Consider the following 26,426-nt stretch of genomic DNA (forward strand, 5'->3'; position numbering starts at 1 on the left):
TCTGTTGGCACGCTGCGGATGCTGGAGGGGGGCACGGTGCCATGACCAGCGGGAACATGGCACACTGATAATGCTGGAGCTATACTGAGATACACACTGCGTCTCTATAGAACGCCACACACACAAGCACTAATGATCAAATAATCTCACACTATCGACAGGAGCGACACAGGACACACATGTTGAGGATCAAAATATTATAATTGGCAGCTTTCAGTTTTTACTTTCGACAAAATACTTTTTATAAGAATCAATGAGAAATGATCCTGCACAATAAGAAGTGAACTTACATACACTCTTAAAAAGAAATCATCTCTATTGGTGGCAATGAAGAACCTTTAACATCCATGGAAGCAAAAGGCTCTTTACACTCTTAAAAATAAAGATTCCAAATGCTTGATTCCCTAAAGAACCTTTCACTCAACAGTTCTTAAAAGAACCATTTTCTCTTAGTATGAAGAACATTTAAGAGCATTTTTTTCAGTTATAAAGAATGGAAAGGTTCCATGACGTTGAAGGTTTTACTGGGATCCCCAAATACCAATAAAGATTCATTTTTAAGAATGTACAGTGGAAAAAAAATGTTCTTTAGATGATTAAACTATTTAAAAACATGAAACATCACTATGAAACGTTTATTTTTAAGAGTAATTTATTTTTTAAGTGTAATATGATATTTTGAGAGGTGCAATTATGTAATCTTTAATTTAGTTGTATTATTTTTATTATTTTGAATATATTTCATATCAAATATATTCATTGTGTATATATAATTTTAATTGTGTGTATGTATAATATCGATATAATAATTGTGTGTGTATATATATATATATATATATATATATATATATATATATATATATATATATATATATATATATATATATATATATATATATATATATATATATATATATTTTACAGTCAAACCCAAAATTATTCAGACAACAGATATCATTTTTACTAGTGTAGTGGGTGCAGTAAACTATAGTTTATTTATGTCAGTGAGAATAAAAAAATAAAGTAAACTGTGATCAAAATTTCTTCATACAGTGACTGGAAGTGACAGGACCAAAACTTTGACCTGACGTGTTTTTTCAAAATTAAGCACTGCTTGGCAATTGGTTGCCCTAAATTGGTATGATATAATTGTGTACTTAAATTTAACAGCTGACAGCTGATTGGTTCATTGTAATCCATTACATAGCCTACCTTTATATCAAAGTTATCTGACATTATCAAGATAAATTTGTTCTGACAGAGTTTAACTTTGAGTTCTTGTCATATTTTATTACCATTTTCTAAACTATAGTGAATAAACTGTGATAATGTGATACATACACACTGTATAGGCTATATTTAAGAAATATTGTTAACAATTTACAAAAATAAGGTTTCCTTAGTTAACATTAGTTCACTACTTTAGTTAATATGAACTAAGAATCAATAATACTTTACAGCATTTATTAATCTTAATGTTAATTACAACATTTACAAATACGTTATTAAAATCACAAGTTGTATTTGTTAGCATTAGGTAATGCATTATGAAATACCATGAACAATTGTATTTTCATACAAAAAATGTTAAACTAACATTAACAAAAAATAATAAATACCGCAACAAATGTATTGTTTATTGTTAGTTCATGTTAACAAATGAGACCCTATAGTAAAGTATTACCCAGATATTGTTGGCTCTAACAAATTGCTTCCGTTCTTTTTTGTACGCTTTGGATAAAAGCATCTGCTAAATGCATAAACATAAATGTAAATAAAACCAGTCAATTTCGATGTTACCACACAGAGCACATTATCTTTTTAGGACTGACTACACATTTTTTGCACTGCGAGTCATTTCTTAGCAATATTATTATTCTCCGTATCTTCTGGTCTTTATTAATTTTATCATTATCAACGCTAGACCTTCCATCTCTTTTCAAGCAGATGGACATGAATGCATGGCCTTGATGCTCGTCCACTCCTCCAGCTGTCTAACAGCGCCCACACACACACACTCGTCACCTCCTCTGGATAGCAGCCAGTCCCATAATGCCAGTTGGTGTGGCATCATAGAGCAGAAAACCAGCCTTGCGTCTTCAAGAGCCACCGTCGATGCTGATGCTGAAGTTCAGACGGCAGTAAATCATATTTAAATGTGCTGGAGGCAGACGTGGATAAATTTAGCTGTGCACACACACCTCGTTTACAGTGTGAAAAGTGAAAATGTGCTGTTTTTTTCCCCTTTAAGGAGCTGTTTCTATTTGCCCTGATCATTATAAATGACTTTCGTTAGTGTGACCTGTGTAGCCAGGTTGATAAAGTAATATTTTTGACTTAATTTAGATGTCACCAGATTTTATAGTAGGCTACCAGACAAAGCACTTTTTTTGTTAAGTGTACAAATATTGACTTGATCTTCACCATTTAAATACATGCTTTGCTGCAAGTCAATGACTGTGCAGTTCTTATCATCACAGCACAATCCCATATGTCTTCAAAATCCATTCATTTAATGTTACCATTAAACTCCTCACTGTATGTGTGTTAAAGTAGCAGCGGCATGATCTCCATGCCACTGATTTCCCCTGCGATGAGAACAGCATCATGTTAATTATTTCAACCATCTGCTGCAGCCCATGATGGAGGCGCCCTCCACCTCACACAGATTTGTACCTGTCAGTCAAATTGCGCGACCAACACGAGGCGCCGTGGCGGCGAGAATAAGATCCAACGCATGCGAAGGTCCCGAGGGATCGAGCTGTGGTGTGAAATTAATCTGGAGTTCACAATTTAGCTGGACTCTCTGAATTTACGCTCAAAGAAGCCTCAACATCTGCCTATTTTTGGAGTGTTTTGGCATGAGAAGTGTCAAATGCTGAACTTTAGGGATTTCTGCTGCTCGTTTTGATTTAAAAAGTGCTCGTAAGTGCTTTCTGGTAACCGTTGTTGTTATTTAAAATCACCAAAACAAACATGCCCCTACCCCCAAAAGGGTCTCGCCCCTATTTTAATAGCTCCGCCCCACACATACGTAACCCAGGCAACGACTATGGCAGAATCTGTGTGTTATTAATCCAGGTCGAATATTCAATGAAAAAGTCACTCCTTCTTAGCCTGACAAGCCAGACCCACATCAAGATGTTTGGTCTGGAAACTCACCATAGACAGGGCTCAATCCGAGGGGCGGGATAAACGGTTGTCTTTCAAACTCCCTCTGCACGCGATAGGATAGCGCTACACCAACCAGAGCAACGAAGGTGAAACAGAGCTTGTTGATAGATTAAACATTCACCGTATCCGGTCGGCTAAACTCCGAACACATCTTCCCTTTTTAAGAACGACTTCAGTGCCGTTCTTTGTTCTTTTCTCAGAGAAAAGCTTAACTCCAAGTCTTCCAGAATCGCAGTCAAAGCTGATTCGAAAGACCGCCGCCGTTCGCCAGTTTCTGTGTTTACTAGACAACAGAAGCACGCAAACGCAACTCGGTCGTCGTCATTATGGCCCCGCCCGCCGACTCTATACACGATGTGATTGGCCCGTACAGATTGTGAGGAATACAGCTCAGAAGGGTATGGAGAGTTCCTAGACGACACTTGCGGGCAGATTAAATTTGCTGCCGCTAGCGTCTAGATTTCTAGGCTAATCCCTTCTATCACAAAAACACAAACCGTTCTCATGGACAACTTAGTACACAAGTACAACAGTCAGTTAAAGTCATATTACAATTATGACCGGATAAGAGTTATAGCAATCACAAAAACAGAAAACCATTCTCATGATAACTCGATAGCACACGAGCACGATAGTCCAGCTAACGACATATTACAATTATGACTGGATAAGGGTTATATAGATGATGAAAAGAGGAAACAAACATATATTAGGAGTATAGTATCTTACTTGTTCGGACACATTTTGTGAGCTGACGCTTGAAATAGACAGTGAGGAGATTTAGATTCTCCATACGGTGTGGAAATGAACAGGACTTTATCATCGCTGAAGTGAGCCACAATACGATCGCAAATGAACAAACAAGCGAACATGACACTAGCATATGCAAGCAAAAGCCAGCATATATTAGCTCTCGCCTAATGTCCGTCATGTGTGTCGTGTGTAATGAATAACGACGTGCACTGAGCGCTCTTCTCACCATCATTAGTAGACACGCCCCTTGCCTGCTGATTGGCTACAAGTTTGGTAGAAATCGCGCTTGGTGCGGAGTGGAAATGACGTTTGCGGGGGCACTGTGGTGCGATCAAAAAGGGCACTTTCATTTTTAAAGGGGCAGCGGCTGAAGCCGTGACGATCACACATTGATGTGATTGGCTGAAAGGTTGTTTGTGGCGTCAGAAACACCAGTGATTTCAAATATTTGGATTACTGCAGTTTTAAGGGAAAATACTCAGCAATGATGTTGACATGAATTTGCACATGTTTTTTCTTAAAGCATATTAAAAAAAAAAAACATGTAAACAATATTAAAAGCTTGATTTTCACCACAGTGGTACTTTAACATAAAACAATGTTTGTGCGGTTGTTCCTCTCCCACTACAAACAATGTCACTTCCTGGAGAATTAAAACAATTAACAATTAAAACAATGTTCACACACACAAAAAAAGTTAAAACATTTTGATTAAAGGATTTTTTATTTTTTATTTTTTTTATTAAAAACATTGTTTTTTATTGTAATTAAATACTGTATATGATTTCTATGGAATTAAATATAATATTTTACCCAGCACATTAAGAAATATTAAGGGAATATGAAATTGTTTTCTAAATTTAAAATTCAGTAATAATAAATCTGAACAGAAAATTTTATTACTCATCAACAGGGTTAGTATTTTTTTTTTTTTTTTTTTTTAAACAGACATTAGATTAAGTGATAAATCAGCCAATCGAGTAGAATGATAATCTCAAAATAACCAATTATATCTCATTAACCAGTCTAGAAAGTTTATTTTGGCCTGAGTAATGGACTGTTACCAGATGCAACTATATTTCAGTGCATGCATGCAGCAGTGAATGTCTCTTTGTGGTTTGAATTTGGGATGAACAACACTTTAGCATGCAATCATTATTATTATACAGTATATTATTATACAGTGTATTACAGCCATATGTATTACCTGACCTGGTGTGTCTGGATTAATTTAATCTTTAATTTAATCTAATTTAACCACCTGAAACAAAATACAAGCCTGAATTATGAAAGAGCAGTGTTTTCTGATCAGGTTGACTGAGATAGCGTGGCATTTACACACTGTGTCCTCCTGCTGTTATATTTCCCACAGCAAAAGACTTTGATTCAATTATTGATTGGTTAAAACAGACTTTAATTCTTTGCATATGTGCGTACATTTCTTTTCACAGAAATGAAACCTGTTTCCAGACGTAATCTAACCTTGAATGATATAAAAAGACAGAAAGGATTGGGTGGCCCTGCACTTGCCCGGGGTCACTTAATTAATTTGGAGGTGCTTGTTAATACAAACCACATGCGCTGCCCCTGACCTGAAACAGGAGCTCAAACAGGGTCAGAGAAGTCATATTCAACCTTATTCAGAATTACATGAAACAACAGAATGTAACAGCTGTGGCCTCCAAATGAAATGTTAGTGAAAACCACACAAGGACACAATAGAAATGAACATATATGCAACATATTACATTTACAAGGGTCCAGAGTTCAAGGGGACAGCTGTGAATGAATTGAAAATATTATTTTAAAATGACAATTAATAGTTTTTTACAGAAATGTAAGCAAGATTGTAGGTCCAGACTGTAAGCTTTAAGTTAGATAGGATGAATATATCGATTGATAAATAGGTAGATATTCTCATCATAGATATTCTCGGTATATATATATATATATATTGTGACAAGTCTCCCGAGCTCTCATCAGCGTCGCCCTGGCAATTGATGGAAAACACCTGCACACGATCAGCACGGGCCGGATCGTCACAGCTGCAGGCCATCAGGCCCGGGCTTAAAAGCCTCGACTCTGGGACACCAGTTTGAGCACGATCTCCATGCAGCACTACGCTAACCTGTCTCTCTCTCTCTCACCCAGACTGCAGCCTGTGACGCTCCGGCCACCTCGCCGCACCCACGTCACCGCTAGCACCAGGGCACCCGGAAGAAGGACATTCACAGCGCACCTGCACCTAAACACATCACGTTTGTCAAAGTTCACACTAATAAATCCACCCTCTGGGGGCTTTGCACCAATTTCATTGTTGCGTGATCCTTCACCCTGCCACACTGGTGGAGAATGCGGGCAAGAGCGTGAAGGATCACCAACCACCCCCTGAACACTGACATTGTTTTTTTTCTCACCCCCGCAGTCAACCGGATCGGAGAAAAAGGCGGCGCTCCTCCCCCATCATGGACGACCTGCTAAAATGCCTTACTGAAGTGAGTCTGCGGCAGCAACAGATCACCGAGCATCTGGCGGCTCGCCAGCAAAAAGTTGAAGAGGAAGTCGCCGCTCTCCGCCTTGCCCCTGCCCAGCACGTTCCGCTGCCTGATCCGCGCGTCCGCGCCACCCAGATACTGCCAAAGTTAACCGGCCATGACGACATCGAGCTGTTCTTGCAGCTATTTGAGACCACGGCGGTTCGGGAGAACTGGGACCGGAGCGAATGGGCGCGGCTGCTGGGACCCCTGTTGACCGGTGAGGCACAACAAGCATACTTTTCGTTGCCCACGGAAAGGGCTGATAATTATGATGCATTAAAGAGAGAAATCCTCGGACGCCTCGGGCTGTCGTCCATCTCAGCAGCCCAATTGTTTCACGACTGGGAGTACAGACCTCGTCGCCCAGCCCGCGCCCAGGCCGCTGAACTCTCCAGACTGTCCCGACACTGGCTGCTCGAAGGAACATCCACCGCGGGTCAGGTAGCGGAGCGTGTCACGATCGACCGTCTGCTCCGAGCTCTCCCACCGCCCACGAGGAGGGCGGTGGGAATGACGAATCCAACCTCCATCAGCGAGCTCGTCGAAGCCATCGAGTTGGCGGAGGCGGCGATGCACCGCGATCCTGGGGAGCGAGCGCCGTCTTTCCCCCGGAGGGTGGTCCAGGAGCGACGCGCGCCGGAAGGTACCCAGCGCGCAGTACACAGGCCTGCGGCTCCCGGCCCAATCGACGAGCCGATGCCCACGGAGGAACCGGTCCCACCGGTACGTACATGGTTGGCTGGCTGTGTCGTCCATCAAGAGCCGCCCCGCGGAGCCCCGCGATCGGAGGTGAAACTAAATGGGCGGCCAGTTCTGGCCCTTCTCGACTCGGGGAGCTCGGTCAGTCTCGTCCAGGCCGCCATCCTACCGCCCCAGAGGAACTCCAAGACCCAACTTCCGATCACCTGTGTACACGGCGACACTCGTTATGTCCCGGCCCGCCGAGTGACGATCTCCGCTGGCCCGGGCACCTGGCCGCTGGAAGTGGGAATTGTGAAGGACCTTCCCGTGGCCGTACTCCTCGGACGGGACTGGCCGGGCTTTGAAGAACTGCTGCAGACCTCCGCCCAGCCAGCCAGCCAGGCCGGGAGCCGCCCCCGAGAGCGGCGCGGTCGGAGAAGGAGGACGACCCAGGCCGCTCTGTTGGCGTCGGACAGCGGGAGAGATGGTGAGTCCCCCTCCCAAACTCCTAATGTCTTCTTTGATGTATTCCAACAGGTCCAGGGAGGGGGCTCCTTCGCGAAGGCCCAGTTGGAGGATGACCGCCTCAAGAACTGCTGGACTCAGGTCCGGGCAGTCGATGGCCAGGACCATCATCCAGCGCCCCATCCTCTCCCGCATTTCGTCGTTCGGAACGGCCTGTTGTACTGTGTCGCCCAGCGGAGGGGGGAGGTCAAGGAGCTCCTCGTGGTGCCGAGGACCAAGACAGAAATGATCATGGAACTCGCCCATGGCCATCCAATGGCCGGTCACCTGGGAGTCGCCAACACCATCCAGCGGATCCGGGACCGGTTCCACTGGCCAGGCTTGGATGGGGAAGTGAAGCGTTTCTGTCAGGCCTGTCCCACCTGCCAACGGACCGCACCACGAGCGCCTCCCCCCAGCCCGCTCATTCCGCTTCCCATCATCGGGGTACCTTTCGAGCGAATCGGAATGGACCTGGTGGGGCCGTTGCCTAAGTCTGCCCGGGGACACGAGCACATCCTGGTGATCGTCGACTACGCCACCCGGTATCCAGAGGCAGTTCCCCTAAGGAAGGCCACGGCCAAAAACATCGCCCACGAGCTGTTCCTCCTCTGCACCCGAGTCGGCATCCCAGCGGAGATACTGACGGACCAAGGGACCCCCTTTATGTCCCGGCTGATGGCCGACCTCTGCCGGCTGCTGCAGGTAAAGCAACTCCGCACCACGGTATACCACCCACAGACAGACGGCCTCGTAGAACGGTTTAATCAAACCTTGAAGCAGATGCTCCGGCGTGTGGCAGCGGAAGATAAGAGAGACTGGGACCTGATGCTCCCATACGTCCTGTTCGGCATCAGGGAAGTGCCTCAAGCATCCACGGGATTCACCCCATTCGAGTTGCTCTTTGGCCGTCAGCCGAGGGGTCTTCTGGACGTGGCCCGTGAGGCCTGGGAACAGCAGCAGCCGGCACCTCTCCGCTCCGCCATTGAACACGTGAGAGAGATGCGTGAGCGGATCGAGAAGGTCATGCCATTAGTCCGGGAACACCTCACCAAGGCGCAGCAGTCCCAACAACAAAGGTACGACCGGGCGGCCCAGCCACGAGAGTTTCAACCAGGGGATCGAGTCCTGGTGCTGGTCCCCACCTCCACGTGCAAGTTCCTCGCGACCTGGCAAGGGCCGTACACCGTCGTGGAACGAGTGGGGCCCGTCAACTATCGGCTGCGCCAGCCGGGTCGCCGGCGAGAAGAGCAGCTATATCACGTTAACCTGCTGAAGAGGTGGGTGGGGACCCGAGAACAGCTCGCCGCGTTGGCTTCCGTCGATCCCCTGGTTGTAGACGTCGGGGACCATCTGGCGGCCGCCCAGAAGACGGAGTTGAACCATCTGGTCCGTCAGTTCTCTGATGTGTTCTCCACCCGTCCCGGGCAGACCAACGTCATCCAGCACGACATCCGAACGCCACCAGGGGTCATCGTGAGGCAGCGGCCCTATCGGGTCCCAGAGGCTCGGAGACAGGCCATCGAGGATGAAATTTGTGAGATGCTCAAGTTAGGGGTAATCGAACCATCCCGCAGCGCCTGGTCCAGCCCAATCGTCATGGTACCGAAGCCGGATGGCACCCTCCGGTTCTGTAACGACTTCCGCCGGCTCAACGAGGTCTCGGAGTTCGATGGCTACCCGATGCCCCGTGTCGACGAGCTACTGGAACGTCTGGGGAGGGCCCGGTACATCACGACACTCGACCTCACCAAAGGATACTGGCAAGTCCCCCTCACGAGCTCCGCTAAGGAGAAAACGGCGTTCTCTACTCCAAGTGGGCACTGGCAATACCGGACCCTCCCCTTCGGCCTCCACGGGGCACCGGCGACGTTCCAGAGGATGATGGACATCCTCCTGCGTCCTCACCAAGCCTACGCCGCCGCCTACCTCGACGACGTGGTCATCCACTCCGAGACCTGGCAGGACCACCTGGAGCGGCTCCGGAGGGTGCTCCTGGAACTCCGGCGGGCTGGGCTGACCGCCAACCCCCGGAAATGTCATCTGGCCCTCGCCGAGGCACAGTACCTGGGGTTCCGGGTGGGTAGAGGGCTGATCCAGCCACAACAAAGAAAGGTCGACGCCATCCTGACAGCGCCCCGCCCGGAGACCAAGACCCAGGTACGAGCCTTTTTGGGGTTGGCGGGCTACTATCGCTGTTTTATCCCTAACTTCTCCTCCTTAGCATCTCCCCTGACAGACCTGACCAGGAAGGGGCAGCCGGAGAAGGTGAAGTGGGATGACGCGCTGGATAAGACCTTCCGGGCCATCAAGACCTCGCTGACCACGGAACCGGTCTTGAGGGCGCCCGACTTCAACTGCCCCTTCCTGCTGCAGACGGACGCCTCCGACACGGGCCTCGGAGCGGTCCTCTCCCAAGTCCAGGAGGGTGAGGAGCACCCCGTCACCTACATCAGCCGTAAGCTGACCCCAGCCGAAACCAGGTATGCGGCGGTGGAGAAGGAAGCCCTGGCCATTAAGTGGGCGGTCCTGGAGCTCCGCTACTACCTGCTGGGACGCCGCTTCACTCTGATGACGGATCACGCCCCGCTTCAGTGGATGGCCCGCGCTAAGGACACCAACGCCAGAGTGACGCGGTGGTTCCTGGCGCTCCAGGACTTCCACTTCACAGTGGAACATCGGGCCGGGACGGCCAATTCCAACGCCGACGGACTCTCCAGGCTGTGGTCAGCTTACGCAGGTCTGTCAGGGCGCACTCCCCGCCCACCCCTATGTTCCCCAATGTATGCCACTAACTGTCATTACAGGACCAGCGCGACGCTTAGGGGGGGGGAGTGTGACAAGTCTCCCGAGCTCTCATCAGCGTCGCCCTGGCAATTGATGGAAAACACCTGCACACGATCAGCACGGGCCGGATCGTCACAGCTGCAGGCCATCAGGCCCGGGCTTAAAAGCCTCGACTCTGGGACACCAGTTTGAGCACGATCTCCATGCAGCACTACGCTAACCTGTCTCTCTCTCTCTCACCCAGACTGCAGCCTGTGACGCTCCGGCCACCTCGCCGCACCCACGTCACCGCTAGCACCAGGGCACCCGGAAGAAGGACATTCACAGCGCACCTGCACCTAAACACATCACGTTTGTCAAAGTTCACACTAATAAATCCACCCTCTGGGGGCTTTGCACCAATTTCATTGTTGCGTGATCCTTCACCCTGCCACAATATATATACCGAGAATATCTATGATGAGAATATCTACCTATTTATCAAGCGATATATTCATTCTATCTAACTTAAAGCTTCAATTTTCACTTCAACTTTCATAATGCATAATGTTATGACTGATCGGTATATATATATATATATATATATATTATATATATATTTATATATACCGATCAGTCATAACATTATGAAAGTTGAAGTGTATAACACTAATTAACGGCACCTGTTAGTGTACATTAGGCAGCAAGTGAATATTTTGTCCTCAAAGTTGATGTGAAGTAAGAAAAATGGGCAGGCTTAAGGATTTGACCGGGGTGTTCCCGGTCTGCAGTGGTCAGTATCTATCAAAAGTCCAAGGAAGGAACAGTGGTGAACCGGCGACAGGGTTATGGGCGGCCAAGGCTCATTGATGCACGTGGGGAGTGAAGGCTGGCCCGTGATCTGATCAAACTGACGAGCTACTGTAGCTTAAATTGCTCAAGAACTTATTGGTGGTTCTCATAGAAAGGTGTCAGAATACACAGTGCATCAGTTTGTTGCGTATGGGGCTGGATAACCACAGACCAGTCAGGGTTTCCATGCTGACCCCTGTGCAGTGCTGAAAGCAGTGGGCATGTGAGCATCAGAACTGGACAACGAAGCAATGAAAGACGGTGGCCTGGTCTAGTGTTTTTTATTGAACAGCCAATTTGCCATATGTAGCTCTCTAACAGAGTTCACTGTTGTGTCGTTTCATTATGGTTGTTGTAGAGCTGTGATGAAATTTATTTTCAAGGAAGTAGTGTCTATTAATGGTAAAGCTACACTAATCAGCTTGAGATCCTTTCCATCCAAACTGGTTATATCCAAGCGGCAACCTCACAACTGTGAGGGGGGTGATTTTTATTTTTTAAATAAGTCATTCGTTTACATTATATAAAGCCTTAAAGTTCTGCATAATTAAGGGCGTGGCCACTTTGATTGACAGGTGAATAGCCATTTATCTGTTGTCTGTTAGTCATTGCGTCACCTTAGCTCCCCTAATGCGTTATTTTTAATGCGTTAAAATGACATCTGTGATACCTAAATTCCATTTTCATGACTGGATTTCGGGATTCAACCAGCATCACGGAAATAAAATGGCCATAAGTTACAAACAGAACATCTTTATCTACACGGCTGGATAGTGTTCATGAATATGGGAGAACATGTTTGACGTATTTTCTGCTTTTGCAGCCACTCTTCATGCAAACTGGATGACCATCTTCATTTTTCGAATACCCAAAGTATTCTCATACTGCAGATTGTAACTTTTTTTTGGCCAGTGGATAGAGATTAGAATTTATAGCCTCTGGCTCTATTTTCTCAGTTGTTCATGTAGAGTGGAGTCTAAGCAGTGACGTGTAATGAAGTTGCATATGCGCAGTAGCGCAGGTGAGATCTGCTTTCATTTTTCCCCCCAAAACCATGTATAAGCAAATGCTCATGATATGATAATCTTACTTGTCAATACTGGTATTTGCAACCCTAGTCTAAGATTATATCTCATAAGCCTAGTAGTCAATGTTTTATAACCAGGATATTATTCCAGGACCATATTCTTCCACACAATCATGTAGAGCTGAAGCACAAGCAAACTATTTTCCTCCGCAAAATGCATGCAGTTTTGTTTTTTTTTTTTTTTTTTTTCAACCGCTAGAAGGCCAAATGTTACGTTTTAACGTTGGCACAAGCCTCAGTGTGCCACTTATGGCACCATGTGGAATTGCAACAAAAAATAAATGGTTCAGCCGAATGTTTAGTCCCACCCCAATCTCAGACCATTGGTTGAGTGGGAAGTTGACATCACAAAGCAATGTTGGAATACATCACATATATTACTGCTTTAAATTAATAGACATTAGAAATCAAGAAAGAAAACGCCATTGAACATGAGCTTTGAAACATTACACATAATCAAATGATAAAAATGTTATATACATTTTTCACCACAATTTTATTAACATCTATATCTGAACTACAGTAGAAGTATAGAACTCAGCTCTGAATGGCTAACGTTATTCTCTTTCATGGCCCGAGCTCACACCCCGCCAGCGCTGGAGCAGAGGATGCTGGGAAGAGCACACTTCTTGCCAGAGTGTAATGGCTGGTGAAAGCAGAAGCAAACTGCACAGAGGCAGATAAAGGTTTCCTCAAGGTGCAGCTCTGTTGACTAGTTAACCCCTTAAAATTATGCCGTAGTTTCAGACTCCATTCCAAAGTCCCGGAATTGGGTTACAAGATAATTTCACAGGCGACTTGCTTGTCTTACTTGGCAGTTCAACTGGCTAATTGAAGAAGGCGATTTCAGGGCCCTGAAACTGTTTAAGAAATGATACTTCAAATTTAAGTAAAGAGATTTTCTGTGACGTGGATGTTGCAGGATTTTTGAATATATATGAATGTATTTTTCACCAAACGTATGATTAAAGTAGCACATTGAAAGTCTCTAGTTAGTCAAAGATCATTTGAGGTAAAATGCACTTTTTTCTCATTTGCATTTGTTTAAATTTTATCTCGTGGATTTCTAAAATTTAGATTTCTAGGCCTAGATAAGTCATGGAAATTTGCATTGGCAAGATCATGGGCAAATAGTGCAATTTCTATTAAATTATTTCTACAAATCTTATCAGTAATCACAAGACTCAAACAAATCAGGGAAATTAATTTGACCTATTTAACATTTATTTGCCCTTTTTAAACTTTTTTTTATTGCTTTTTATTTTGTATTTCTATAACTGCTTGACACTAACTCTTTTTGAATAAGACACAATAATCCTGTAACTTGTATAGTTTTAATTTAGTGATTTGTATTGTGATTTAAAAAATAAAATTGAACCTTATGGAATTAATAACATTTTTATTTTAACTCACTTAATATTAATCTAAAATACAAACAATGTGCCGTCACAATAATTTAGAAGATTCCCCACACACTCCACTTTCATACAAATTAACATATGTAGGTCAGGTTTTATGATGCAAATACACTGCATCTGAATTGAATTTTTTAAAAAAAAGTCAGATTCATTAATGTTAGATCTATATTTATATTTTTAGTTTATTTAAAGTAGCTGATGATTTCCTGGGATGTCTTCTACATTATTATGCTTGCTTTCCTTCAATATCCGTTCCATCTCATCCAATAAGAAAAACATTGGTAAATACATTCATACAAAATCTACTTAATTTTTGTCAACAAATCTAATTCCAAACATTTAAGCAGAACCCTCATTTTTTAGGCCTACGTTTATAATGAAAATCTAATTCTGTAAAGTGTGTCAAAACCACTTTGGTAAAATGTGTGTCTTTTTTTGTCAGCTTAGCCCATATATAAATTAATTATTATTTGGGTTACTTTAAGTAGGCTACTTAGTTTGTTTTAAAGTAATGCTATAATGGATACTTGGTGAAGGTGCAATTTAGAAAGCTTCAACCACACCTGTTCCAAAACCCCGCCCTCCAAATAATGGCAGCCAACCCGATTTTAGCAAACCCGGATACGGATGATGACTGACAGGTAACGAACGTTTCTGATTGGCTAAAAAACGCTTGAGGCTCTCATCACTAGGTCTGTCACAACGACCGTTGTAATTTCTGAGGATAAATATCTGTTAGGTGGTGGAAACGCGTTATACTGTATAGATAAATTAATTAATACTTAAGTTTCTTTTATTCGGGATTTCTATCTATATAACATTTCAACTTGAAAATTCAAAAAAGAATGAACACGTTAAGCCTCGGCTTAGTGCCTTTTGGAACAATAAACCGTATGAACAGCGAAGTTTAACAGCCGTATATGTGAGAGATAGTGTGTGTACGGCGCCCGCGGTGGATCAAACTTCATGTTCAAACAAAAGCGCGAAACGCCTTCCCCTCTGCCGTCAGTCCGAGCGGACCGCAGCTCCGCGCGCACACACACACATATAGGCTACACGCACGCACTGAGCGAGGGGGACGCGTGTGTGAGAGCAAGAGCCCGTGAATAATCATCATTCTTTCTGCGACCCGTTCGGCTCTTGGATGAACCATAATAACCTCTGATAATAATCTATAATAATATTTAACAATCAAAAATCATCCGGATCAACATGTCCCGCAGAAAGCAGAGCAACCCCCGGCAAATCAAACGTAAGTTACTCGGTTTGTTATTATTTGTGATTTTTGTCTCAAAGCCAGGCAGAGTAAAGTTGGATGAAAGGCAGAGAGATCGATCAGTTTATTACCACAACTGATCATAGTAGCAGGTGCAAATGTCCCTTTTTAAATGCTCTTTGTTGTTCCGGTGTTTTTGTATTTAATGAGGCTTATTTTTCGCGTGCTGTAGATTTGAAGACTGGTTTATATGCTTTCATTTCGCACAATCTTCGTGAATAGCCTATTCTTGTTTTATTGAGACGTATCAAGCATGTGCTTATTTAATGCTGAAAGTTTCACATGACAATCACAGGAACTGAATAAAGTAGTTGTTTTAGATTTGAAGATGATTCTTTCAAAGCCTCGAGAGGGTCTGATGACAGTCTGTCTGTCTTTATGATGCATGTGGAGATGTTTTTTCATTATGATGCAGGTAGTGACATTTGAAGACTTGCTTATTATGTTTTCATTGTGCATTTGTTTATTCTTTATCCATATTCTAGTTTTAGACCTTATCGTGCAGAATAAAAAAACAACTTTAAATGCCGTTTTATGCACTGATTCGGGGTTTTAGTTTGAAGTAGTTTTATATAGCTGATTCTTTAAAAAGCTGTAAAAGAGTTTTGAGGCAGTTCATCTCTCAGTCTTATAGTATATGGGCATGTGAAGATATTTTCCACTGTTAATAGGCGATAGTTATGACTGTTTTTATTCTTTTACAATTATTCTAGTTTTATGGTTGCTTGGCAAGCATAATAAAATGCTTATAGTTGAGTTGAGTGGTCATACGGTTTAGTTCACTGTAGTTTTTTAAAAATTCTAGCTTGTCTCAAGAGTAAATATCGCCCAGAATACAGACTGAAATATATTTTCTATAATGTAAATTAAATGAGTGCATTTTACTCAATATCTAAATGTTGTAAAAAGAAAAGCATTTTAGTTGTAGCCTATTCTTTAAATGCATCCTTCCAAAAAAGTATTCCTGTAGTCTAAAATAATTTTCATATTTAATGAATATGACACATCTCAGCCTAGAATAATCTGCAGAGCTCTACAGAGTTAAATAAGTAATGTGTTTCATAAAATATACACCATCAGTAGCTTGAGCATTTCCATTTTCAGGCCTATTTTTGGACACTGTTGTGATATATCTGATTTTTTTTCAGAACTTAAAGGAAGTGAAAAGATCAGACAATATAATGACAGTTTTGTCTTTTATACAATAATTAAATAGGCTGGCTATTGTTGCATTTTTTTTTTTGTCAATGAAAGAGTCGAAGTGCAATCGCTGGTCTGGGCCTTTCGCAGCCTGTGTGTGTGTGTGTGTGTGTGTGTGTGTGTGTGTGTGTGTGTGTGTGTGTGTGTGTGTGTGTTTGGACCGCTGGGAGGAAGGATGAAGGATCTTCTTTCTCTGTTGTGAAATGTTTTTTAGGAGCAGGTTAAACTGAGCCAAGGGGATGAGAACAAGCAAGATAAACTAGTTGCACAATTCTGAAAGCCATATATCTTTTTATCGCTGCTCGATATTTGTATATGTCATAATGCAGAGTGTGTAAGAAAATGCTTCTGTTTGGGTCTGTGTGTGTGTGTGTATGAGGTGGTGCATGCTATTTTAAACTCATGCATTTCAGTACATTTAAAAATAAAACAAAAAAATACCTCATTTTGATCCACCAGTCACTTAGGTGACACATTAAGACGAATTGCGAGTGTGAGATCAAATATTGTTTGACTGTACCAGTGTGCAGTACAGTAAATACAAATACAATTGAAGGCTTTCTGTCTGTGCAAAGCAATCTTTGTTTGATGTGGTACTTTCTGTTATCTCATTCGACAAGCATGACAGCTTTTGAATACCAGAAATGAGCAAGAGTCATTAAACTGTTGACCGAGGCGTTCGCATGCAAATCGATCCGTGACGATTTCCTTCTGATATGTCCAGGAACTGAGGTCTGCGTTATCTAACAGCTCTCACGGCTCCGTTACTAGAGCATTCATAATATCAGGGTATTGTCTCTGGCTCCGAAAGGTCACGTAAGCCCATGGTTCCTCTCTCTCCGGCACTTCAGGAAGAGGAAGAGCGAGGAAGAGGCCGTCTGATCCAGTGCACAGAGAGACCGAGTCGTTCTAAAGGACAAAAAGGTTGTCGGGCACCGTACGCCCCCTCCATCGCCACCGCCATACGTTGGACGGTTATCTAAAATTGTGATTTATGCAGTATTTTAATATTTTGCTTATTCTCTCCCCTTGGGTGCTCTCTGAGCAATGATAAAAAGGCCGTGTTGAAAAAGCACCATTAATTTGCACTGATGCCGGTGAGATAGGGCCAGATAATGGGAAAGATAAGGCGGGGAGATATACCATCAGAGCCGCGATTATTACCATTAAAATTCCATCCCAGCAATCTGCAGCCGGCTGATAATTCCCTCTCCGTTTCCACCACTTTGGATGATAAGGCAAAAAATAGTCATCCACTGCTCCTTGATTAGGCTGCCTGGATATCCCGATAATACTGTGATAAATTATGTATTTCTCCTCCTTGTTTTTTGGCCCTGAAACGTTACATCTGATTACAATTTTTTTATCAATATTTATTTTGCATTAGTTTTCATCCCCGCCCCCACCTGGCAAAGCGAAGACCCCTCTTGCCCTCTCCTCTTTCACTTCTTCTCATCGTAATAAGAGTTTGATAGAGAGGTGACGGAGGGTGAGATGTTTTGTATGGGAGCTCATATCGGTGTTATCAGCTCATCTCCACGAGCGGATGCTCGCCGCTGTTGTTTTTAGCCCTTATCACCTCATGCCAATATGCCAATAAATTGGCCCGATTGTTAACGGGCTGAGCCGGGGCCAGTGAAAATTTATGACCGGAAGAGATGAAAATATCGCTGATGTGTTGGGGATTGAGCACGATAGCTTCGCAGAAGAGTGTGATGTCTCAGTCCGTGTTGAGGAATGCCTGTTGGCGCTTTACTAAGCAGGGCAGATACACAGGTTGGCGAATGGAAAGCATGCCCCGTGGTGTAATTTGTCTGTAAAATAGCCATTCGAGTTGCACATGTGGGGTTGGAGAGCAGGCAGGGTGATAGGTAAAGCCTCTCTCTCCGTCTGTTCATGCTCTCTGCAACACTTATTAACATCACCTTGCTTCGCGAGATGCTACGGTTTCTCTCTCTGCTCTGTTTCCAAAGCCAGCGCGCTGCCCGGTTGTGTACTGCTTAAATGGTATCATGATACATTTGTGCATTTGGCAGACGCTTTTATCCAAAGCGACTTGAATTGCATTTAGGGTGTCCTTTTTTATCAGTTCATGCATTCTCTGAGAATTGAACCCATGACCTTGTCAATGCTAACATCAGGGCTGTTAGCACCAAAGACTCAGAGACCCAGTATTTGATGTTTTTGACGCTGTTCGTCTGCACTTCATTATACACCGCTCTGTTTGTTTTAAGGGTAACTAAATGTTTGAAAAGTTATATTTTTATGCTGATTTGCCACAGTGGTCTAATGATTGTCAGTGTCACAGGGCTGTACTGCTCACAGACACTGAACATGACACTTCAGTTTTAACGGTGAAAGAGTGAAAGGTAAGATGTACAGTTCATAAGACTTAATATTTGACAAGCTGTACTCAACTTTTTTTTTTGGTCAAATTTTGTCCCAGTTTTAAATTAAAGGCTAACATTTATATTCATGCGATTCATAACAATGTGAAGGGACATTAACAACAGAGCAGTTTCAGTAATATTCCCAAGAAATTGAATTGAAAGTCATTTTATCACTATTTTGATAAAGCAGTGCTACCAAAATAGCACTCACAATTGATTTCCGTAGAGTTTGGTTTGGATACAGTTGTACATATTTAATTAGATTAGACTTTTACTAATCAACATATTGTTTTTTACTGAGCTTGTCGCAGTGCATTCTAGGATTGCCTTATCCCTAATGAGGGACAGCGCTTTGTAGCGACCTACAGTCATTAATTTCAAACAACTGTTGGCAATTTCACTTTATGCAAATGAGCAGCGATTTCTTGACGTGCTCTCTAAGTTCACTAGGTTTTCGAGCAAAACTAAATCTAAACAAGATGTTCAACAACATGGTCAGAAGTGAACTGTTTCAAACCTCTTTGAACCGTTTTGAACCTCTTCCAAACCAATTTGCAATTTATTTCTCCGTTTTCAACTGACAAAGGAAACACGTCTGGCTGAAATGGCTACTTTAAAAGTGTCTATTTGAGATCCAGTGCCAATCTGAAGGATTGTTATACTCAAACTGAAGAATCGGGAGGATTTGCCAGCTTTCTGTGCTGGAAGATGATAGTCAGAGATCTGGGGTGGAGGTTTTTTGTTGTTATGTGTCAGTATGACTTCATAATGAGTGTGTGATAATCATCTCGGCTCCGCCCAGCAGATGATGATGTCATACGAGAGCTCCATCAGGCCTATCAGGTGACACGTCTATCTCTGGATGGGGTTTATCATAGACTCAACTTATAATGGTGCAGTGAGAGTGTTTGCTGACTTGGCTGCCAACATTGCCTGTGTGTGTGTGCATGGATATGTTTATGTTGGAGATGAAACGGTGTGGTTTGAATTCTGTGGTTTACCAGTCAGTCAGTTTAGTATATTCTGTTCTATTTTTATGCCATTTTATTTTGTTTTATTGAAATTATTGAATGTATATGGAGCTTACATCTTTGTGTCTGTGGTCTGGTCGGTGTGTTTCATCATCAGGGAAATTCTGACACTGTAAGACTGTGTGTGCGTGTGTGTATTGTGTATTGTGTTCTAGGGAACTGTCGTCCAAACCATCTCAAGCTTTTGTTGGTTTTGGAGGAGAATATCATTGTGGTAATAATGAAACTTTGAGATGACTTTCTCATGCATCAGACTTTTTTTGTTAGATTCCACTGATGAAAGTGGGCAGTTTTTTTGTTTTCCTCATAGATTTGTCTCATGACGAATGACTGCTGGATGCCAACTTTCCTTTTCGACATCTGTTGGCTGCCAATAACAGCTTGCGTTGTTTTGCCTTGTCTAAGCTGTAGGAGCCATTCCACCCCACAAACTTATAAAGCAAACGCTCCAATGTAGAGACAATATTATTTAATGTTCTGCTTTTTATCAAGGACACAAATACTGGGTCAATGTATTGAAATTGCGTGATTGATTGATTGTGTTAAAAAATTCCAGCCTTATACTTTAGTTCACCCAACAATGAAAATTGTCATTAATTAGTGCTCATTAGGGCTGTGACAGTGGCTTTTTTTTTGCATGTGAATGCTGTTTTACGTGAATATTATGACACGAGTGAAGCACAACGCTTTATTTACAAAATAAATAATAGGTTCGCAATTAAATGTTACCTCGCAGCCATGGAAACTTAACATTCATGCCGAACGAGATACTTCAGATTGTTACTACTATCTCAAGATTTGGGAAAATAAATAAGAGATTTAATTTCAAGTAATATAAAGTGGAGTAAGTCTATTGTTCAAATTGGGTCACCAGATTGCAAAACGCAAAGCTTAAATTTGGCTCACCTCACAAAGTCTACCTCTCTCGCTCGGCATGAATGTTATGTTTCTTTTGTAAATTTACTCGTGTCATAATATCCACGTAAAACAGCATTCATATACAAAAAAAAAAAAAAATGGTTTGGCCACAGCGGTGGTGCGGTTCACGTTCACTGGCACAGACCTAGACCACCGTAAAGTATTGAAACAATAAAGCCAAAGTAACAGCCCTAGTCCTCATGTCATTCCAAAAACACGTAAGACTTTCGTTCATTTTCAGAACACAAATGAAGATCCTTTTGATGAAATCTGAGAGCTTTCTGTCCCTCCATTGTCAGTTGCTACCAATTTGACACTTCAAAAATTTCAGAAAGAGATCGTAAAACTAATCCATATGAATTGAGCAGTTTAGTCCAAATTTTCTGAAGAAACATGATTGCTTTATTTGATCAACACATTTAAAAGTCTTTTATTCACATATAAACATTAATCAGCAAATATAAACAGAAGCTTAACTGAACATGCTTGATGCAAAAGAACAACGGTTCTTGCTGTGATGCGTAAGACATGAGAATGAATCTTATTGGTCTCACAGAAGCTTAGATGTGATGCGTACCACGACAATGAACCTCATTGGTTCTAGCGGAAGCTTAAATATGATGCGTCGGACTCGGACATGAGAATGAATCATCGCTTGAGCTTCTGTTTACCACAATGGATGTGAGAGTTGACAAATATTTAAATGTGAATAAATGTAAAACAAAAATATCTCTTCATCATATAAAGTGATCAAGTCTCTTCAGAAAAATTGGACTAAGCCACTCAATTCAAATGGGTTAGTTTCACAATCTCTTTATGAACTTTTTGAAGGTTGTTGCGTAGCTGTCAATGGAGGGACAGAAAGCTCTGATTTCATCAAAAACATCATCATCTTTCCTTCTGAAGTCTTATGGGTTTGAGGAATTAATGACAGAATTCGTATTTCCGTGTGAACTTACCCTTTAAGTGAAAGAGTTATGTTCAAATATTTGTGTCATTACACTTAGACATAAATCTAGCCATGAATATTGACTTTAACTAGTTAACTTATCTGTGTGTGTATATATCTATCTTTTTTGTTGTTGTTGTTGTAAATCCTTGAATATCTTTTCTTTAATTAAATGATGCATTAGACAAAATTAGATATTTTGCATGCAACAGATGAAATACTCTTCTTTTTTGTTAGTTTTTTTGTTGTTGTCTTGTTTTGACTGTTTTCTTGTTCTTAACTGGACATTTACAATGTTTATGAAAAAAAAACACATAAATTAATAATGAAAATATTAATAAAAAAAATAGGGAAGCTGTTTTAATGACAAAATTACCAGAAAAAAAAACATGCATTTCAGAACGTAGCGGAATCGATTAAAAAAAAAAAAAAAAAGTTTACCTTAAAGAGAAAACTGTAAAAGAACTGTTAATGTTAAAGTTAGCTGTAGCGCCTCCTTTGCATCAATGTTGAAAATGCAAAATAGGTTGTGTTATGAATTACAACCAGGGCTGCCTTTCCCATAAGCATCGTAAGCCTGACACCAATGATGCTTTTGGAAAACGCAGCCCTGAACAATTCCAAATGCAGCAATACATGTAATCAAACATGCGCAGCTAGTCACTGTACATAGAGTGTGCTTCAGTATACGTCCGTAGAGTGTGTTATTGTCACTGGTTGTCTGAGAAATAAATCGATCAGCACAGTTGTTTCTTTTGTGAGAGTTTAATTTCAGTGTGTAGAGAGACCATCTGCATTTCCTGGGAGGAGAATACAGATGTGTGTAAAGAGTTGCACATCCATCATTAGAGATGAGGAATGCTGTCACTTTTGACTCCCTGAATATTCCCCTTTTCCTTTTCTCTCTCGCTGTCAGTTTGTCCGTCTGTTTCTCTCGCTGTGTTGGAAAACAGTCTATGATGCATCAGGGTTGGCCGTTTCAAAAGGTGGAGGTCATTTCCTGCCAAAGTTTCCTCTTTATCTTCCTTTTTCCTGAATTCCTCACTGATGAATCCAGAGCTGACAGTTTGCCTTCCTCGGCTGTGATGTTTGCACCGAAAGAAACGTTGTAAACAATGTCTTCATCTCAAGAGAGCAGCTCATCAATTTAGCTTTTCATTTCAGTATCACATTAGGTTCAACTCTGAATTCATTAAATTTCACAAGTCTTTTAGTTGTTAATCATTTAGTGTTTTTCTTCGCAATTGATGAACTTGATTAAAGGAATAGGTCCCCCAAAAAATGAAAATCAAATCAGTACTAAGAAAGTATGAAAATTATACAAATGTCATGTAAATAATTCTAAAATATTATTTTATATATACTATGTTTAACAATTTGGGTTAAGTATTTTTTAAAAATCTATAATTTTAATCAGCATGCCTTAAATTGATCAAAAGTGATCGCAAAGACCTATTGTTACAAAGTCTATTTCAAACAAATACTGTTCTTCTGAAATTTATATTCATCAAAGAATCCTGAAACAAATTATTTGTGAGCATGCAGAACTCAGAACTGGATGGATAACTCCGGCTTTGAGCAGATTCTGACTTTAATTTCTCAGATTGGCCATTGCGTTCAAGAAATCAACAGACATGTCTGTGATTGGCAACTTTGCTTAATGGAAACCTTTGACCGTCCGCCTTTGATTATTCAATTTTGTTTATTCTTCTTTTTCTATTATTACACTAATTCTTTTTTTTAATTAATGTATTTTGTCTACAAACAGCAACAGCAGAAGAACTGATGATTCCCCCCCCCCCCCCCCCCCCCAGATACCAGTATGGGTCAGTATGCCCCTTAGTGCCAATTGGGCATTGTTTAAATGCCACGGCCTACCTGAGCATTGTATCAGACCATGTCCATCCCTTTATGGCCACCATGTACCCATCCTCTGATGGCTACTTCCAGCAGGATAATGCACCATGTCACAAAGCTTGAATCATTTCAAATTGGTTTCTTGAACATGACAATGAGTTCACTGTACTAAAATGGCCCCCACAGTGACCAGAGCTCAACCCAATAGAGCATCTTTGGGATGTGGTGGAACGGGAGCTTCGTGCCCTGGATGTGCATCACACAAATCTCCATCAACTGCAAGATGCTATCCTATCAATATGGGCCAACATTTCTAAAGATTGCTTTCAACACCTCGTTGAATCAATTCCATGTAGAATTATTTCTGAATGCGAAAGGGGGTCAAACACAGAACTAGTATGGTGTTCCTAATAATCCTTTAGGTGAGTGTATTTCAACTACTTTTTTAGTGCTTTTTGGCCGGTTTATCCTTTTCTGTTTATTCAGGTAAATTATTTTGGGGTGAACTGTCCCTTTAAGTCAACTTTTTCCTTTCACTCTTGAAGGACCTAACAAGATCAAATCGCAGAAATTGTACTTGACTAATCTGTGTCGTCTGTTGTTTAGTTTATTTAGCTGTGATATCAGTGATCAGTCTATTGAGCTCCAGGTAACAATTGACTTTCAGCCTTAGAGTTAATAGCCTTGTGTCTTGCTTGTACAGATCGATATTGGTATTAATTAATCAGCGCTATCGGCCATGCGATCTGGTTCTATTTGTTGTTACATCAGCGCGATATCAATAGGGAAAGTGTACTCTCTGATCGCCATGGCAACTTCATCGCTCAGGTCAAAGAAAGTTTATCTAATCTTGCTGCTGAGAGTGGCAAACTGCTTAGAAATCTAGTTTAGACTCTCAGATCATCGATTGGTCTCTCTCTCTCTCTCTCTCTCTCTCTCTCTCTCTCTCTCACCTCATTTTGATCAAAACAGGAATGGAAGGTTGGAACATCAGTATTTAGAGGTCTGATACTGCATGCCTTCAGGAAGCTAAAATCAGAAATGAGATCTCTTTTACATCTCAATTGTTTCTCCAAGGCACCAATGAATTAAATAAGAGGGTTTTTTTTTACCCCCAGTAATCTAACATCTTCTTCCTGTATTTCAGCCATGGTCCCAGTTTGTGTTTATTTTATTTAGTTTCATTCAGTGTGTAATATAGTGCATGACAAAGTTATTGTCTCCTAAAAGAAAGAATCGATTCTGAACTGCTGAAACGAGACAAATAATTCCAGTGTTCCTTCCGGTTACCAATGTTAGCAATGTAACAAATTAGCATAATGTCAGCATGTGGTCTTCATTGGCTGCCCATGAACAACGTCTTATTTGACCCACCCTCAAACACTGTAGTTGTTGCTAAGTCTTGGAAGAGTTTGGTTTGTGTTGTCAGTTTGTCGAGAAGACACTATTTTCTACCAAGTGAATCCACTTTGCGTGCGCTTCAAAAGGTTGAGATCTCGCTCTGGGATTGATGCAAGGAAAAAAACGATGGCATCCTTACTGTTTGTGTCACTGTGTAGCGAGCGCTGAGAAAGATCCAGAGCTGAAAATCAGACATGGTAATAGGCGTATCATTTCTGACATGTGTTGTAAGCTGTAGACCAATCAAAACAGACTGGGCTGTCTGACCATGACCAATCAGAGCAGAGATTTTCCATTTTCAGGCTCTTTAAGGAATGCAGTGATGATGGAATTTATAACATAAGAGAACTGTGATTTATCAGATCGGGTTTAATTTTATTCAGTTTTTTTGCTTTCCTTCAGTCATTCTTATTTGTTGTGCCTGTTTATTGTCGGTTTTAGAGGTTTTAGGGAAGGCTCTGTTAAACTAACTGTTTCATATTAATCAGAGAAAGTCCTAGGGCTCTCACAAAGATTGGTCACCTGATGTTATTTAAACTCTTGATGCTTCTTTTTAATGTGCCCATCTGACTGTTCAGGACTAACACGCATGCACACAACCATACACACACTCGCACAAATGAATGAGTGTCATCAACTCTATATAAATCAGAGTAAATTATGATGCAAGATGTTCTGCTTTAAGGTCAGAGTTTCACTTTTTTTTTTCTTCTCAACATTGCACTCTAAAGTCTACACCATACCTGTGTATAGGCCAGTGTTAGGAAAGCTAGCCTTCCATGTATACATGTCATTAAAATGATTGACGTTTAAAAAGTAGTTAGTTACACGATAAGCTAGTCCGTTGTAGTTTTACATAATTTTTTATATAATTTTATATGACAGAGAAGATACAGGGATTTTCATGCAAATTAAAAATGTAGTTAAAAAACGTAAAATGCCTGTGGTGAAAATCAAGTTTTTAATGTTGTTTGTATGTCTGTGTGGTAAAGTCCTCAACAATGTTGAGTATTTTCTCCTTATCTGCAGTGACAGTCTTAAAAACTTGGTTTGAAATTGCTGGTGTTTTTGCATCACAATTTACATTGTAAGCGATCACGCCAATTTGCCTTTAGCATATCATTACTATGCTGTGAAGAAAAGTAGTCTCGAGAAGACAGGTTATTCGGGTGTATTTTTCTGTTGATTTATAAAAATAAATCAGGTACATTTAGCAATAGCTTGTGAAAGGGCTAAATGGCTAATTATCATAATTATTGCTATGTGCCTGACGTTGTAGAGAACGATACATAATACGCAATACCATACAGCGACATGTAGACGAGCCAGTATAATTCACTCTTCCACTTCTGAATCACTTTCTGAATTAAACCAGTATTTCCCATTGCCGTTGTGCAGTGTTTACTACAGTAAAGTTGACCGAGTGGATCAGGTATTCTGAGCTGGTGTGAGTGAGTGGAGGCGGAACTAATTTGCATATTACGGATCCATGTAAACTAAATAAAGCAAGAGTGTAGAGTGACATTGAAGCTAATTTATATTAAAAAAATTACAGGAAAAAAAGGCTTAAATTTGTCATTTTGTTGATCAAAGATGAGTTTTGAGGGATACAGATATTGACTACAGGTGGAC

General features: G+C 41.7%; 1 protein-coding gene across 2 annotated transcripts in view; it reads left to right on the forward strand.

Moving 5' to 3' along the window:
- The first annotated feature begins 14,754 nt into the window (after window positions 1-14,754).
- zfpm2a (zinc finger protein, FOG family member 2a) overlaps window positions 14,755-26,426 on the forward strand; it is a 220,775-nt gene continuing 209,103 nt past the window's right edge. For both annotated transcript variants that reach the window (XM_067448056.1, XM_067448058.1), the window contains exon 1: window positions 14,755-15,024. In XM_067448056.1, coding sequence (XP_067304157.1) covers window positions 14,985-15,024 — 40 coding nt within the window. In that variant the 5' untranslated portion in view covers window positions 14,755-14,984. The remainder of the gene's footprint in view (window positions 15,025-26,426) is intronic.

The sequence above is a fragment of the Pseudorasbora parva genome, chromosome 7, assembly GCF_024679245.1.
Source record: "Pseudorasbora parva isolate DD20220531a chromosome 7, ASM2467924v1, whole genome shotgun sequence".
Classification (NCBI taxonomy): domain Eukaryota; kingdom Metazoa; phylum Chordata; class Actinopteri; order Cypriniformes; family Gobionidae; genus Pseudorasbora; species Pseudorasbora parva.